General features: G+C 43.0%; 1 protein-coding gene across 1 annotated transcript; it reads left to right on the top strand.

Moving 5' to 3' along the window:
* Positions 1–10,283: 10,283 nt before the first annotated feature.
* On the top strand, positions 10,284–15,455 carry msl2b (MSL complex subunit 2b). The gene is made up of 3 exons (XM_031878488.1): positions 10,284–11,397; positions 13,097–14,409; positions 15,069–15,455. The coding sequence occupies exons 1-3, from the start codon at positions 11,256–11,258 to the stop codon at positions 15,366–15,368; spliced, it is 1,755 nt and encodes a 584-aa protein (XP_031734348.1). The 5' UTR covers positions 10,284–11,255; the 3' UTR covers positions 15,369–15,455.
* The last annotated feature ends 6 nt before the right edge of the window (positions 15,456–15,461 follow it).

Raw genomic sequence — 15,461 nt, 5'->3', positions numbered from 1 at the left:
TAATGTAATGTAATGTAATGTAACGTAACGTAACGTAATGTAATGTAATGTAATGTAATGTTGTACTTTTTACTGTACTACATCTCAGAGGTACATATTGTACTTTTTACTGTACTACATCTCAGAGGTACATATTGTACTTTATACTGTACTACATCTCAGATGTACATAGTGTACTTTTTATTGTACTACACTTCAGAGGTACATATTGTACTTTCTACTGTACTACATCTCAGAGGTACATAGTGTACTCTTTACTGTACTACATCTCAGAGGTACATAGTGTACTTTTTACTGTACTACACCTCAGAGGTACATAGTGTACTTTTTATTGTACTACATCTCAGAGGTACATATTGTACTTTTTACTGTACTACATCTCAGAGGTACATATTGTACTTTATACTGTACTACATCTCAGATGTACATAGTGTACTTTTTATTGTACTACACCTCAGAGGTACATATTGTACTTTCTACTGTACTACATCTCAGAGGTACATAGTGTACTTTATACTGTACTACACCTCAGAGGTACATAGTGTACTTTTTACTGTACTACATCTCAGAGGTACATATTGTACTTTATACTGTACTACATCTCAGATGTTTTTGTGAATCGACTGTAGCAGAAAGAGAGAGATGCTGTCATTAGAGCGTGTTCTACTCATTAACGCTGTTACTCACTGGCAGTTACGCAGAGAAGAGGATCTTTTTAGTTGTCTTGGTTCTTTATTTCTGCGTCAGGCTGCAATTCATTTAAAAAGAAAAGAAATGTAGTTCTTCCTCATTTGTAGTTTTACCTCAGTGGTTTGGTGGTCAGGGTTTTAAAAGCAAAGTTTGGAAAGTTTAAAAATAAGAAATGTCATATAGCACCCAATAGTTTAACAAAATCATAAAATATTGTGCCACATATTTATTGCATTGAACACAGACACATAACTACATTAAATATCAGTCCTGAGTTAATAAACTCACACAAAGCAAACACCATGAATGAGGAGCCGTACCTTCTGCTGCAGAGAAGAGCATCACAGCAGCCACAGAGAGCAGACCGATCCTGACACAGAGAGTCCACCACATCTTCAGAACACTGACTCTGGATCTGTTTACCTGCTTCTTTATTCAGCCACCAGCTGCTGATTGACCAGAGTGATGAGTGAAGCTATGAACTGCAGCTTCACGTTAAATGAGGAACCGTTGATGTCATGGGCAGTGTTAGAGAGACTCACATGCAGACGATGGTGGCGTTCGTTCCTAATGTCTATATATATATATATATCTATATATATATATATATATATATATTTATATATATATATACATTTACATATGTATATATATGTATGTATGTACTATTTAATCTATTTTGAATGCTTTGATCCACCTTTACTGGTCTTTACAGAGGCTTCATTCATGCACCATCTTACTGTTGTAACATCTGCTTTAATGTTTTACATTTCAACCACATCTCAGTCTATTCCTTCATACAAACCTAGTCCTGTATTTATCGATTACTTGTAGATAGAGCCAGTACAACTCAGCAAATCTGCAATATCTTACTGTGTTTATAGGTCACATAGGTCACAGTAAATGCATATTTCTATGCTTCCTTATTTTTTACTACTGTTAGATTTACTTGTGTGACCGTCAGTGACAATAAAGACATTCTATTCATTTATTTAAAGGGATTATTTATATTATTACGCAGTGAATTCCTGCAATACAACCAGGTTTATGTCTGAAAAAACACGAGTCATCAGCAAATTAATCCATTTATTTTTTGGTTCAACTCCAAAAGGATCACTGTGACATAATTCAGTAAAATCGACTATAACAATAAAGGCTTGGATTGTTTTTAAAGCGCTAAAAGAAATGTAACTTGAAATGGAAATTGTCAGCAGAACTGATCCGAGTAGCTTCTTTGTCTTGAAGTGTTGATTATGCTGCAACATCTTCATCCAGGACTTTAAATCTGCGTTTGGAACTCTGAAGCATAGGACGACATTCTATTTCTCTCTGCGAGGGAAGACAGAGAGACAAGACTTGTTAACTGTTTATGACCTTGTCGTTTATTCCTGTTTACTTTGTTGTCTTTAAAAGAAAAGCTCTGCGCTTTGAAGAACATTTCTAAACTACGAAGGGAATTGTTTAGTCGAGCATCTTCACAGTAAAACGATTAGTCACTATGCTTGTTATGTGTGTCACCAAAAGAGCCACTTCCCTACGTTTACCTGGATAGCTTTTTAATGCACGTCAACATATTAAAGTCCTAATCTTCTACACGAGTAATAATTAAAACTTGTTAAAAGCCATAGTGGAATTGTATTATTTTATTACCAAGCGACTTGTTGACATTTGTGAAATATCTGGATAACTATTGGATGGATTGCCTTGTCATTGGATTCAGAAAGGCTACTTAGCTAGCTAGCTTACTAGCTCCACCGTGCTTTAATGCTACACTGGTTACCGAAAATGAGCCGAACAAAGCTGTCACTCATCTGGCAATAGCAATATGCTTTCCTACGCTGTGACAAGTGTTTGGATGAGGCCTCAAGTTGTTTTAAGTTTACTCATTTAGCGGGTGGCTACTTAGCTAGCTAGCATGCTAGTTCCACTTTCATGCTACATTGGTGACAGAAATTTAGGGCACATGGGTGAAGTTTGACTCTGCTGGGAATCTCCTTAAGATAAGGATACAAACCCACTTGTTGCAGAAACTTATCCTGTGAGCAAAAGGAGAAGAACAGAGGCAACGAGTACTAGCCAATCACAGCACAGTAGTACTAGCCAATCACAGCACAGTAGTACTAGCCAATCACAGCACAGTAGTACTAGCCAATCACAGCACAGTAGTACAAGCCAATCACAGCACAGTAGTAATAGCCAATCACAGCACAGTAGGGCGGGACCAGGCGGAGGACTCCAGCTAGCGTGGCTGTAAACTCGTTTAATGGCTGATTCTCACCTTCTCTAGCTTCTTCTTGAGCCACTCAGAGTTTTGGTCGATACACTCTAATACACCTGTCCGAGTTCTAACTCTGGAAACGGGAAACAGAGGAATAAAACAATCAGGCATTAATAATTACAATTTGTCTGACACTCTTTTCCAGAACACCTCTAATTCAACATTCGAATTCAGAGTGCAGCTCAGTTTTCCTCTGTTGTTGGCAAGAAAATGCTTTGATCAGGTTTAGTAGTTCATGCTCAGAGCATGCTGTGTGCTTACAGGAACGCGGTTGTCCTGCAGGCCAGTCTTGGAGTCTGTTTATAACACTTTGCGATTGGAGCTGTTGTCCTGTCGCTACCTCCGATACAGCAGGGTAGATTTATGGATGCATCTACTGTGACAGAACAACACACATAGAGAGTGACGCTGTCATTATTCAGGGCTGTTTACTCACTAAAATAGTGAGCGTGACAGACTGTTAAACACTTTAATTTACACTTAAATAACAAGTTATAGGTTCTTCAACAAAGATCAAGCTTCCCTTCATAATGGTGGTACAGTGTAACTAGAGACCGTCTTGCGATGGGACCACACATGAGACGACGCAAAATCGGGCCGTGGGACTAAAGTGGGAGTGGCCAATGGCCCCTGCACCCCCCCCCCCCCCCCCTTTATTGGACCACACCCATCTTCATTATGATCTCAACTACACATCTGTAAACCTCCTAAACAGTCAGACTCGAAAGGTCAACACAACACCAGCGTTGCTGTCGCAGCTTGTATAAACAGTTGTATAAGTTTATTGTGACAAAATGTGTTCATGAAGCAGGAACTACCGCAGAGGAGGTGTTGAGTCCTTCACCAGGTGTTTATGTGTCTCTCTGTGGACAGATGTTTAACTCTACAGGTGTGCAGTGGACATCAAAATGAAGTGTGTAGATGGGTGTGGTCCGAGCAAGGCCGCAGGAAGTAGGGGGGGGGGTTGCAGCTGGTGTGATACCGTCACATGATGCTCTCTAGTCTTTACTGCCTCATCTTAAATTCATGTTTACGTCCAGGGTTTGATGGGAGAAGATTAAATGCAAATAAAAGCACGGATGTTGGGTTTTTTTTTCATGCAAAACGTGCAGCGGTCAGCACAAAGTAGTGTCTTCTTTAAAATCATGCCAAGACATTCAAGGGAAGTAATAATAAATGTGGTGAATTATTAAAAATGTTATCATAAAAGATACCAAACAAAATAATAAAGACAAAAATAAACAGGTCTTCAGATAGTGCTTCCTTGCTGAGCTGCAGTGGAGATAATTTAGCAGTTAAATACACATTTGGAAGAAACCACTTTGGTTCGTCTAACGCGTCTCTTTTATCGGAGCGCTGAGATGAGGAATTATTACAAAGACCAGCGACTCTTTCAGCCTACACAACACTTGACGGGTGAGTGTTGCATTAAACTAGAGAAACAAGGAGAGTGATGGAAGAACCAGACGCTTATTTCAAAGAAGTCGCTCATTGTCGGTCCTAGTTTTACATGAATGTTTAAATGTTTAATATTTTAAAGGAATAAACCAACACTGTACAGCTGCATACAGAGACATGATAGGATGCACTTGATATCTGCTTTTTGTTTTAATATCTTGACTATGATTTAAAGGTTTAAGGGTTTTTACAATGGTTTAAGTTTTGTATCCGCGAGATAAAATAGACCTTAATTACTATTAAATTATATTTATGGTACCTTGTGTGTTGGACGGTTGAAAAAACATTTATGAGTTCATAAAACCCCCTAAAAAACAGAGATATTTGTCCTCATACTTGTTACATGAAGGCCCTGAGCTACAATCACAATAAACAAACAGCACACCAGTACTTTCTTATTCTAAACTCACACAAAGCAAACACCATGAATGAGGAGCCGTACCTTCTGCTGCAGAGAAGAGCATCACAGCAGCCACAGAGAGCAGACCGATCCTGACACAGAGAGTCCACCACATCTTCAGAACACTGACTCTGGATCTGTTTACCTGCTTCTTTATTCAGCCACCAGCTGCTGATTGACCAGAGTGATGAGTGAAGCTATGAACTGCAGCTTCACGTTGAAAGAGGAACCGTTGTTCCTGTATTTGAAATAATCGAGCTGTGGTGACGCAACACACACCCAGAAGATAGTGGAGTTTGTGGATCATCTGCTGTGGACGACAGTTTGTTTGTCAAAGATTGTTTGTGAGGCAAGAGAAGCGTCGCTCTGTAACACCACTGTGAGTTGTTTCTGTCGTCCCAACAACTCCAACAGAGCGACACGTCGTACATCGTGTGAATTATAAGTGCTTTGTTACAACCCTTACAGTCTGGTTTGATATAAAAGCACAGAACCCCGTTCATACCACCAGACAACAGCTTCAATCCATTCAACATGATTTATTTTTGGTTCCAGGTTCAAATAATAACAAACTCTGCCGTCTCTCTTCTTGACAACCTTTAAAAAATAATGCCTTACAATTCACAGAAATAGAAAAAATAACTTAGATTTTAAATAGATATTTAGGTAAAAGGAATAAATAGTAGAATGTTGTGGGTAGCTGCTGCGCTGGGACGTTTTGACTTCACGACGTCTTTTAAAAGGACAGATCGGGAGGACAGCGTAGACTTCCCTGCAGAGAGGAGAGGAAACAGGAAACGTACAATGAGACAAGGCCTAGAACAATGAGCTGTACTGAGAAATAGACTCTTTTGTTTGTTAAATGTTGTGTTTTATATGTAAAATCTGAATCAGCAGAGTAAATAGTGCAGTGAAGAGAACATTGTACTTCTGAGATGTAGAGTAGAAGTACAAAGTAGAAAATGGAAGTACAAGTACCTCAAAATTGGTACATACTTTTTTGACTAAATGTTCTTCGTAACCAAAGTGATTTGGGTTTAACAGCCTGTGTCTGTACCTTCTTATTGGGAAAGTTCACACTGTTTGTTTGAATCCACATTGTGCGTGTTTTCTAAGTGAAAGTCACAAAATGCTTGACGAGGTTTTAGGAAGAACTCAGATTCTCCAGACGTGAACATTTAGTGCAGTAGGACTAGTCAGTGACTGAGCTGCTCTGCAGTTCAACATGACTTTCTGTTCGCTGAGTGAAGCTCGTGGAGATGCTCTGAGGGATTCTCACCGTCGCTATCTTCGCTTTGAGCCACGCAGCCTCCGGTCTGATGCACCACCGGCCCTTCCTGTTTATAATCCTGGAAACAGACACAAAAACACTTTTCATCACCTGAATGTTTGGTTATTTGGTTCCAGTTTCGTCCCCGTAGTTCTTATCAAGATCACGGAAACATTTATCGTTTCTGAAAGAAGCTCAATAATCTCATAACACAGCATTTGTTTTCAGGATGAAGCCAGCAGTTGGTGTCCATTAGTCACATGTCGTGCTTACAGGAAGGCGTGGTCGCAGTTCTTTCGTGGCTGCTGCTCGTAGCACTCTCTGATGACGTGGATCTTCCTGGAGCTGAAGTTTCTACAGCAAGGTACGCTTTGACCGGAGGAATCCGCTGCAACACACACAAAGAGAGGAAATACTCTTTATTCAGCATGACGTCACTCGTTCTGGTCGTTAATATAGGACCTGTTACACACTGGGAGGTACCATGACTGCAGAACATCCAGAATACTCATCCAGGGGTTTATTTCACTGCTTTGTCTACTTGTGTCTGTAGATTTCTCCTAAATTCACCTGAAGTTGCCAGTAGATAATGCCTCATTTGCATATTTAAACATAACATTTCAGAAATCTTTAAATTCAAATGTTTACCGTATTCACATGTCGTGTTTCCACTGAAGGACTAACGGGCTCATAATTTAGAGAAGATATAAATATATAAAAAGATAAAAGGAGCAGGACAATAACTAAATGAGCAGACAGTGAAACAAATATATAAATGTACACATTAAGAAATTAATGTTAATTTAATTCATCGTGAGCCTCATAATAACTTACAGATGTATTCCTTAAGTCAGTACATCAAACCCCTTTTTTTTGCATTCTGTAAGTAGACGCTGATGATTAATAATGTCAGAAAGTAAAGACAGCATTCTTGTTAGAACTTCTCAGAGCCCAATGTGACATTTTTAAAGCCCTTCTTTTGTCTGATCAACAGTCCAAAACCCAAATATATTCCATATGTTATCATATACGAAGGACAACAGCAGCAAATTCTCACATTTAGGAACCTGGAACCAGCAAATACGTGTAATTTTTCGCTTGAAAAATCACCGAAACCAATAGTTTTCTGTCAATTGACTTTATCCTGACACCGTTTCTGTGTTGTATTCAAACTCCAGAAGACTAAAGCTGCGTCTGCACAAGTTGCAGATTAATCCAGGTGTTGAGTTTTACCTTCAGATGCAGAGAAGAGCATCAGGACAGTCAGGGCGAGCAGACACATCCAACACCTGGCAGAGAGAGTCGTCCACATCTTCAAAGTCTTCAACCCGAACTCTGGAGCTCAGCTAACGATGAATGAACCGGAGGAGTTGGGATCTTATAGACTGCAGCTCCACAGAAAGAGGAACCTTGTTGTCATGGAACGAATGTTGGAAACAATCACGCTGCGGCGATGACAGGACGAGGGACTCAAACGGCAGGAGTGTGTCCGTCATGTTGTGTCCATATATGTTCATATGTCGCAGCAGATTCATCACCTCGCTGTTACGTGATGTTCACATGTCACCACAGCTCCAATCCAAATTGAGCTGCAAACACAATTATATGATAATAATTATAACTTTATGAATATAGCACCTTTAAAAACAAAGTTTACAAAGACAAATAATTTAGTAAAATCAAAGAAATAGCAATAAAACGTAAAAATGACGACGTCACATCAAAGCCAGTCTATAAAAATGTGTTTTAAGAAGTATACTCTGTTTACTTCTGTGTACTCTTTTCTTATTTCGGGCCAATCGAGGTACATCGTCATGTTCAAACAGAATGTGGAGACAAGAGGATGACGAGCATTGATGTTTGAGTGACACCCAAGGCTCTCTGACAGAGAAGAAGTTTATGTTTTATGTAAGTCGGGACGATGCACACGACACATCATGTTAATGTGACAGATTCTGCCATGCAGGCTACTTCTCATCTGCAGTCCCCTCGGCCATGCGACGGTATCAGAAAGTTATAGAGAAGTCATGAAAGGTTGAAGTTAAACATTTAAAGTAGAGACGCTCAAGCTTTGGTCCTGAATGAAAGGAATTAAAAGTAATTTCTATTTTATTTGCCATTCATGATTTTGTGATTTGCTTCTACGCTGAAGTTTAACCCCAGAAATGTGAAGACAGTTTGTCGAATACAACTCTCACATCTTCCTGTGTCCTTACTGTGGTTCAGTCACTTGGGGAAGTCAAGGATTGAGTCAAGAATATTTGAGGTGTCGGTAGTAGAAAGAGATGTCAGAGAGCTGGGGAATCATTTAATAAATGTTGATTCTTGATGTTTCTTTGTTGTTGACTGACGGATATTCTTCCAACTTTGTTCTTCACAACTACAGGTCATCATACACAGTGGTTCTTCCCAGTTAGGGGTTAAGTTCCTCCATTAAATGCTCCTAAAGACTCTGGTCTCTACATATACGTATATATATATATGAGTGTAATCTATTCGGATAGATATGTGACAGAAGTATTTTAATGACTATAGTGAGAATCTTTGTATTTAATGTGAGCAGGAACAGGGGAATCCCCTGAACTCAGGAGCCTGTTCAGAGACGCACTAATAATAAGTCCCATCGACTCACAAACCAAACTACTATTAAACATCCTCTGTTACAATAATAACCTTTAAAAACAGTCACAGCGGCGTGAGACGCTGCTGAGAAACCCAAAAGAGGAATTACTCACAAACGTGGAATGCAGCTGCAGATATTTAAAGAACATTTCTGACCGAGTCGTCTCCATTGAAGGGGTTCCGCTTCCCCGAGCTTTCTACCACGTCTCCCTGACTTCATCAGCACACAGGCAGTTGGAGTGGGTTTGTATGCGCATGCGTTTCTCTGATGATTGAACAGTTTGAAAGCATCAGAGAAACTAAACAGGTCTTTGTGTGCTGCTATGAGATTAGAAAAGTCACCAACATCTTTGGTTTTATTAGTTTTGATGTCACATTTAATTCAATTTAATGTGGCTTTATTGGAATGAAAGTTAAACATAATTAAACTGTGTTGCCAAAGCATCGAAATACAAAAGTACACAATAATATGAATATGAACGCAACATTAACACATTAGGATTGTGGTATAATAATGATATATTTGGATTATCTTAATTATCTTTTTGTCCCACGAGTCATTATTTTGAGCCACATTACTTTTATTTAAAGTTTTATTCAAGATCCCAGTGAAGAAAAGTGACAAAAGTGACAGCACTCTTAAAATACATGCTTTAAATACATGTTTAGGTAAACATGGAACAAAATAAAAGTTGTGTGCTGCCATGAAATAGAAGAAAATAAAAGTAAAATGTAATTTTATATTTTTGAGTCTCATTATTTAACTGAGTAAGAGATTAAATGAAACAAAATGAGTAGCAAAAAGTATAATTTTATTGAATGTAAGGCTGCAACTCTCAATTCCTCCAACCAGTCCAGAACCTAAAGATATTTAATTTAATGTCATATATCACAAAAAAATCCTCAAATTTAAGAAACTGAACCCAGAGAATAGTTATCAGTGATCATAATAGTTGAGGAATGATTTTCTGTCGGTCGAGTAATTGATAAATGTACTAAAACAACATGACATGAGGTGTTTTTACGCTTTACTACGACCCTCAGAGTGAAACGTCAGCTGGGCAGCAGCTTCAAGTCTCCGTGTGTGAAGCAGCAGAAAAGAGGAAGCAGAAGTTAAGGACGAGGCGTTGCATTGATAGATAGCATCGGTGTGAGTGTTGCATCAGTGTGTCTCTGAGGGCGTCGGTTTGTTGCTATTTATTACAGATAAGCAGACATTACTAAATGCTTCCATGATGAGTTCTCTCCTCTTCTTTGTTCACACGGCTCCTTATCGCCGCACATTCTCGAAAGATCATGTCCTCTGTCATGTTTCTGGAGATTTGTTTTATTTATTTTTTGTATTTGCCGATTTTCAACATTAATCGAAACAAGTTTCACAGACACATATATACATATACATATGTGTGTGTATATATGTGTATTTGTATATGTATATATATATAGAGAGAGATACATTATGTTAACGTCACCAATGATAGTTTTCATCATTACGTCCATTCCATTGTTTCTTTTAAACTCGCCGCGTTACGTGTGTTCTCGCGAGATGTGAGCAACAGCGCCCCCTTTGTTTGTGTGTGTAAAAGCAACGGGACGTACCGAGGAAATCCTCCGTGGCTAACGATAGCAAGGTACACAAATAGGGATTTAATTCACTCTGGCTCTTCGCTGACACTCTGGTGGGCTGCAGGAGGACATAAGAATTAAAAACATACTATTGGATAAACCAACCTCCACGGGTTTCCCGCTACATTCCCACCGAGGCGAGCGGAGAAGAACGAGAGACTCCCGCTAATCCCGAGAAGAGGGTGACGTGGCCTGCTTTTCTAGCCGCTTTCCGGTGCACCTCGGGCGGCCAGCACTGTTACTCGAGCCCGGTGCTTCTGCTGGTTCTTTTTTATTTACCCCAACAAGAAGCGTCGGAGGTTTAAAACTATTTTTGTTTCAATAACCAGGTTGTAGTTGATTTATACCCACGTCTACGTGCTGCTGTGGGTATTTCTCGCACCAAAAGGAGCATTTTAAAGCCGGTGCGGCCTGTTTTTGTTGTTTTTTTCGAGCCGCCTTCACAACTCCTCCGGAACAATAACACAACCATAACGAGCCTGATGGGGCTGCACGGCGGAGCCTCAGGGCGAGATAATAACGCGTGCATTGTGTGACACACCGCCTCTGGACCGACGTGAAGCATGCACGTGGACTATGGAAGTACCACCACTTTGTCACGAAAGACCCGGTTTGAATGTCGGAGTTTCTGCTGGTTTTTTAAGTAAGGGTTGTATGGGAACCGAGCCGAACCGAGCCGGATGAACCAACAGGTGGATTGGATGTGTTTGGGGATGAATAACCTCGATTGCTCCACGCGCAGGCTGCTGTATATGTTAAATTTACGCACGTGGAACATCTCCATCTAATGCGCTCGTCAAAGCCACCAGACTCCATTGATAAAAACAGTGATTTTACGGAACACGGGGGGAGTCACCGGCCCACCGCTGCTCAGTTTGTTTTGTTGTGTGTTGTGTGTTGACTTTGCGGAGATGAACCCGGTGAACGCGACGTCCCTCTACGTGTCCGCGAGCCGCTCGGTGCTGCAGTGCGACCCGCGAGACCCCCGGAGCCTCGCGGAGCTCTGCAAGCTGCTGCCGTTCTTCCGCCAGTCGGTGTCCTGCTTGGTCTGCGGTAAGTGTGTGTGTGCGTGTGTGCGCGTGCGTGTGTTTTATTATTATTGTTATTTACATGTGATAGAATACGTGTGTAACGGGGCTGTTCGGTAACGTGCGTTGTTGACAGCTGAGCTTGCAGTGGGGGCGAAGCTTTAAATTATGCTGCTTTCAAGTACAGTCGGAAATATCTCAATCCGCACTATAATAACAATAATAATAAGTTTATTTATCCTGTCCTTTTAAAGGACAGACAAAAGCAAAACAATAATAACAAAAACAGAAAGCTTAGTGAGACAGTTAATACGACAAAAATAAACTAAGAAATAAAATTGTCAATAAACTAAGAAATAAATAAAATAATAAATAAATAAAAATAATGTTTAGTAAAAAAAAAAGTGCAAAAACTATTTTGTTAAGAAAGCTAAAAAGTTAATTATGTAAAGACATTTCAGCACAATTAAATAAAAAATACGATGAAATATAATAACATAGTGAGTGACATTAAGAAATATTCAAATCAATCCCACGGTAACATCGATATATATTTAAAGACACAGAGAAGGTTTTATCAAGTGATTTTCAATATATTACTCCAAATAATATATATATTGACTTATGATACAATTTACCTAATTTATAAGATAACTATTTATTTTACAACAATAACCACATGACATAAATACAAGAATATATATATTGACACTCTAGTATATATTGCGCTTTACATTCCTCTGTTAGTCTCAGTAAAATATCTGCATACTTCTTCCACTACTGTGTTGATGAACTCTGAAACGCGCCGTTTGCGCGGCGCAGTGAACGCACCACGGTTCTCAGCAACACCCACCGTGACACACCCCCCTCTGGGTGCTGAGTGGCAGCATCTGGGCGTTTCTCCTGTTTACGGGGGGGTTGAGTAACAGTCCTGCCACATACTGCATGTTATGCACCCTAAAATAAATACAATACATGCACACACACACACAAGTAAAGTGCAGTACTTTAGTGTTAATGCATGTAGCTGTTAATTCAAGCAAAGCAGCGTCTCTGTAGCCGGTCTGCTTGTGTCGGGTTGTAAATAAACCTCATCTTTGATTTATGTCGCTGGAGAGTTTAATGCATTGTTTTCACTGCTCATGCATGATGCAGTAGGTGCTCCTCAGCTGTAGCGGATGCACAGGGAGCAGCTCCTGAGGTAGAGGTGGTGTTTGTGTTGCAGCTTTACTACACTCACTGAAAGCACCTCCGTCATGCAGGTTATAAACACTATAAAAGCACTCTGTACGTCGTGTTAAATATAGATGTTCTGCAGTGATGCAGGGTTTTATCAGACAGGCAGTGCAGAGTGTGGACCGTCGGTTGTTTCTCATGAATGGACCTTCATGCCCCCCCCCCCTCTCTCTGCAGCTGCACTCCCTAGCGAGCAGCGTTGCTAAGGAAGCTGCTCTCAAAGAGCGGTTCTCATCCAGTCTGGCAAGTTGCCGAAGCGCCGCTGTGGTTTACAAACACACATCAGTTCAGAGAGCTCTAGGAACACCACAGAGGAGGACGTTTGTAAATCCTAAATGTCGACTGTTTTTAAAGCCAGGGCCACATTTGTCGGTTAGATAACAATTCTCAAGCTGTGTTGCTTTAATCTGGTTCCTGTGAATGAATCATCAGTGTGAGCGTTTGTGTTCCTGTGAGATGTGAGATGTATTTCTTCTTCTTCTCTTCAGGTAACCTGCTGCAGGACCCCATCGCTCCCACCGACTCGTCATGCCAGCACTACGTCTGTCGAGGCTGTAAGGGTCAGAGGATGCAGCTGAAGCCGTCCTGCAGTTGGTGTAAGGACTATTCCCGCTTTGAGGAGAACAGGCAGCTCTCCCTGCTTGTCCACTGTTACAGGAAGCTGTGTCTCTACATCACCCAGTCGCCGCTCGCCCCGCACATAGCCAGCGCCGCCGGAGACTCGCCGGAGCTCCAGGCCGTCCTCAACGAGGGCCTCACGTTGGCTGAGAGCGAGCCAGAGGCTGAGGACGTTCCGGACTCGGCCTGCGCTCTGCAGGCGGCCTCCACCTCAGACGTGGTCCAACCCGACGAAGCTCCGCCCACGAAGGAGATGAAGGTGGAGGAGCCGAGCCCCGTCGGCATAAATGGGCTGCACGATTGTAACGGCCTGCTCAGTTCGGACGCTCTGCAACACATCACCGTAGAAACAGGTGGAGGTGTCGCCAAGCAGGAGAGCTTTTCGGAGGAGGTCCCGGTGTGTGTGAGCGCCACGGGGACAGGGGAGGCGGGGCTTTGTGACATCGGCTCTTTCGGGGATGACTTGAAACATGGCGGGGGTCCGTTGTTGTTGAGCGTTGAGGAGGTGCTCAGGACTCTGGAGACGGACGCGGACCCTGATCCCACCCCCCAGCTCAACGGACCTCACTGTCTCCCCGACTCCTCCCGCCTCTTCCCCTCCCTCCCCCGAGGGAACAGCCCTCGCCCCCTCCAGCCTCACCCGCAGCCCTCCACGCTCGTCCCCCACGCCCCCCCTCGGTACCACCGCAAGCGCTCCCGCTCAGAGAGCGACAGCGAGAAGCTGCAGCCCCTCCCCATCTCCACCCTCTTGCGAGGGCCCCCCCTCGGTGCCAACAGCTCCCCCCACCACCCTAACCCCGGGGTCACCACCAAGCAGGAGCCTAAGTTCTCTTCAGCCACGCCCCACCCACACCTGGCCCCGGTGCCCAACGGCAGCCCCCCCAAGGTGGGCAAGACTGTGCTCGTCTCCAACAAGGCGCTGAAAAAGACTGTGGAGCTCCACGGGGGCCCCAAGAAGGCGTACACCAAGGCCCGGCAAGGGGCCCCCAAGCCCCGCACGCAACCCCGAGACAGAATGCCCCCACACCCCCACGCTCACCCCATGACGCACCCACCCAGCCCCTCGAAGCCGCTGTACAAGAAGCCTGTGGAGAAGAAGGGCTGCAAGTGCGGCCGAGCCACACAGAACCCGTCGGTATTGACCTGCAGGGGGCAGCGCTGCCCCTGCTACTCCAACCGCAAGGTGAGAACGCCCAGCAGACATCCCATATAGTCTCTTCAAACACACACACACATAGTCAACATATATGGTGTTGTTATTGAGTACTTAGCACAGCTCAGAGCCCACAGCGATGTGCTGCTGAGGCTGCTGTCACCGCTGCTGTTTGGACGTACATCCATCTTCATGGCTGAGCAACGCATACGTACTAACTAAGTGGATTTCCTCCCGCGGGCTCATTACATTTAACGATGCTGGAGTTTGTTTACACTGCGCTGTAGTTTTATGACTAACTTGTTTCTGTGGGAGGATGAAATACTGTCGACGTCGTCGTAAAGAGCTTTGGCTATTAGTGAAGTTAGACCTCTACGCGGTCGCTCTGAAACGTTTAAATACCGCAGCATCCTGTCAGACTGACCCACACACACTAACACGCTAATATGTGCAACATTAAAGCTACAAATGACACCGTGAATGTCTGTTTGTTACAGATATAAGTTATTGTAACATATCTCTCCTCTCCTCTCCTCTTCTCTCTCCTCCTCTCCTCCTTTAACCTTTTGTTTTTGTTGCTTTTTCTGTCAGAAGCGTTGGTCACACGTGATGTGTTCAAGTACCGTCGTAAAGCTGTAAATCTGACGAAGACGTTTTTGACGATGTTGTTCTTGATTGTTTTTTCTCAGGCGTGTCTGGACTGTATCTGCCGCGGCTGCCAGAACTCCTACATGGCCAACGGCGAGAAGAAGCTAGAGGCCTTCGCCGTGCCGGAGAAAGCTCTGGAACAGACTCGCCTCACGCTGGGCATCAACCTCACCAGCATCGCCGCGGCGGCCCTCCGTAACCCGGCAACCAGCTCCCCCGGCAACACCCTTCTCAACGTCACCACGGCTACGGGGGCGCCCGTCACGGCCGCCTTCCTGTCGGGGGCGGGGCACGACAGCAGGGGCTTCGACGACTCACTGGAGATGAGGTTCGACTGCTGAGGTCTCGCCTCCGGTCAGTCGTTAACGCACATTCCCCCGACAGCGGGGCGTTCTCCATCGTGGCGTTCTCCATCGTGGCGTTCTCCATCGTGG

The sequence above is a fragment of the Anarrhichthys ocellatus genome, unplaced genomic scaffold, assembly GCF_004355925.1.
Source record: "Anarrhichthys ocellatus isolate YVR2014 unplaced genomic scaffold, GSC_Weel_1.0 scaffold182, whole genome shotgun sequence".
Classification (NCBI taxonomy): Eukaryota; Metazoa; Chordata; class Actinopteri; order Perciformes; family Anarhichadidae; genus Anarrhichthys; species Anarrhichthys ocellatus.
Note: the sequence above shows the minus strand (reverse complement) of the source record. Positions and strands in the feature narration are given on the sequence as shown.

What these genes read in the sequence shown, in the direction of transcription:
- msl2b (XM_031878488.1), top strand. Translation starts at nt 11,256, where the DNA reads ATGAACCCGGTGAACGCGACGTCCCTCTACGTGTCCGCGAGCCGCTCG. An exon ending in GGTGTCCTGCTTGGTCTGCG is followed by an intron (nt 11,398 to 13,096) that starts GTAAGTGTGTGT and finishes TCTTCTCTTCAG; the next exon opens with GTAACCTGCTGCAGGACCCC. An exon ending in CCTGCTACTCCAACCGCAAG is followed by an intron (nt 14,410 to 15,068) that starts GTGAGAACGCCC and finishes GTTTTTTCTCAG; the next exon opens with GCGTGTCTGGACTGTATCTG.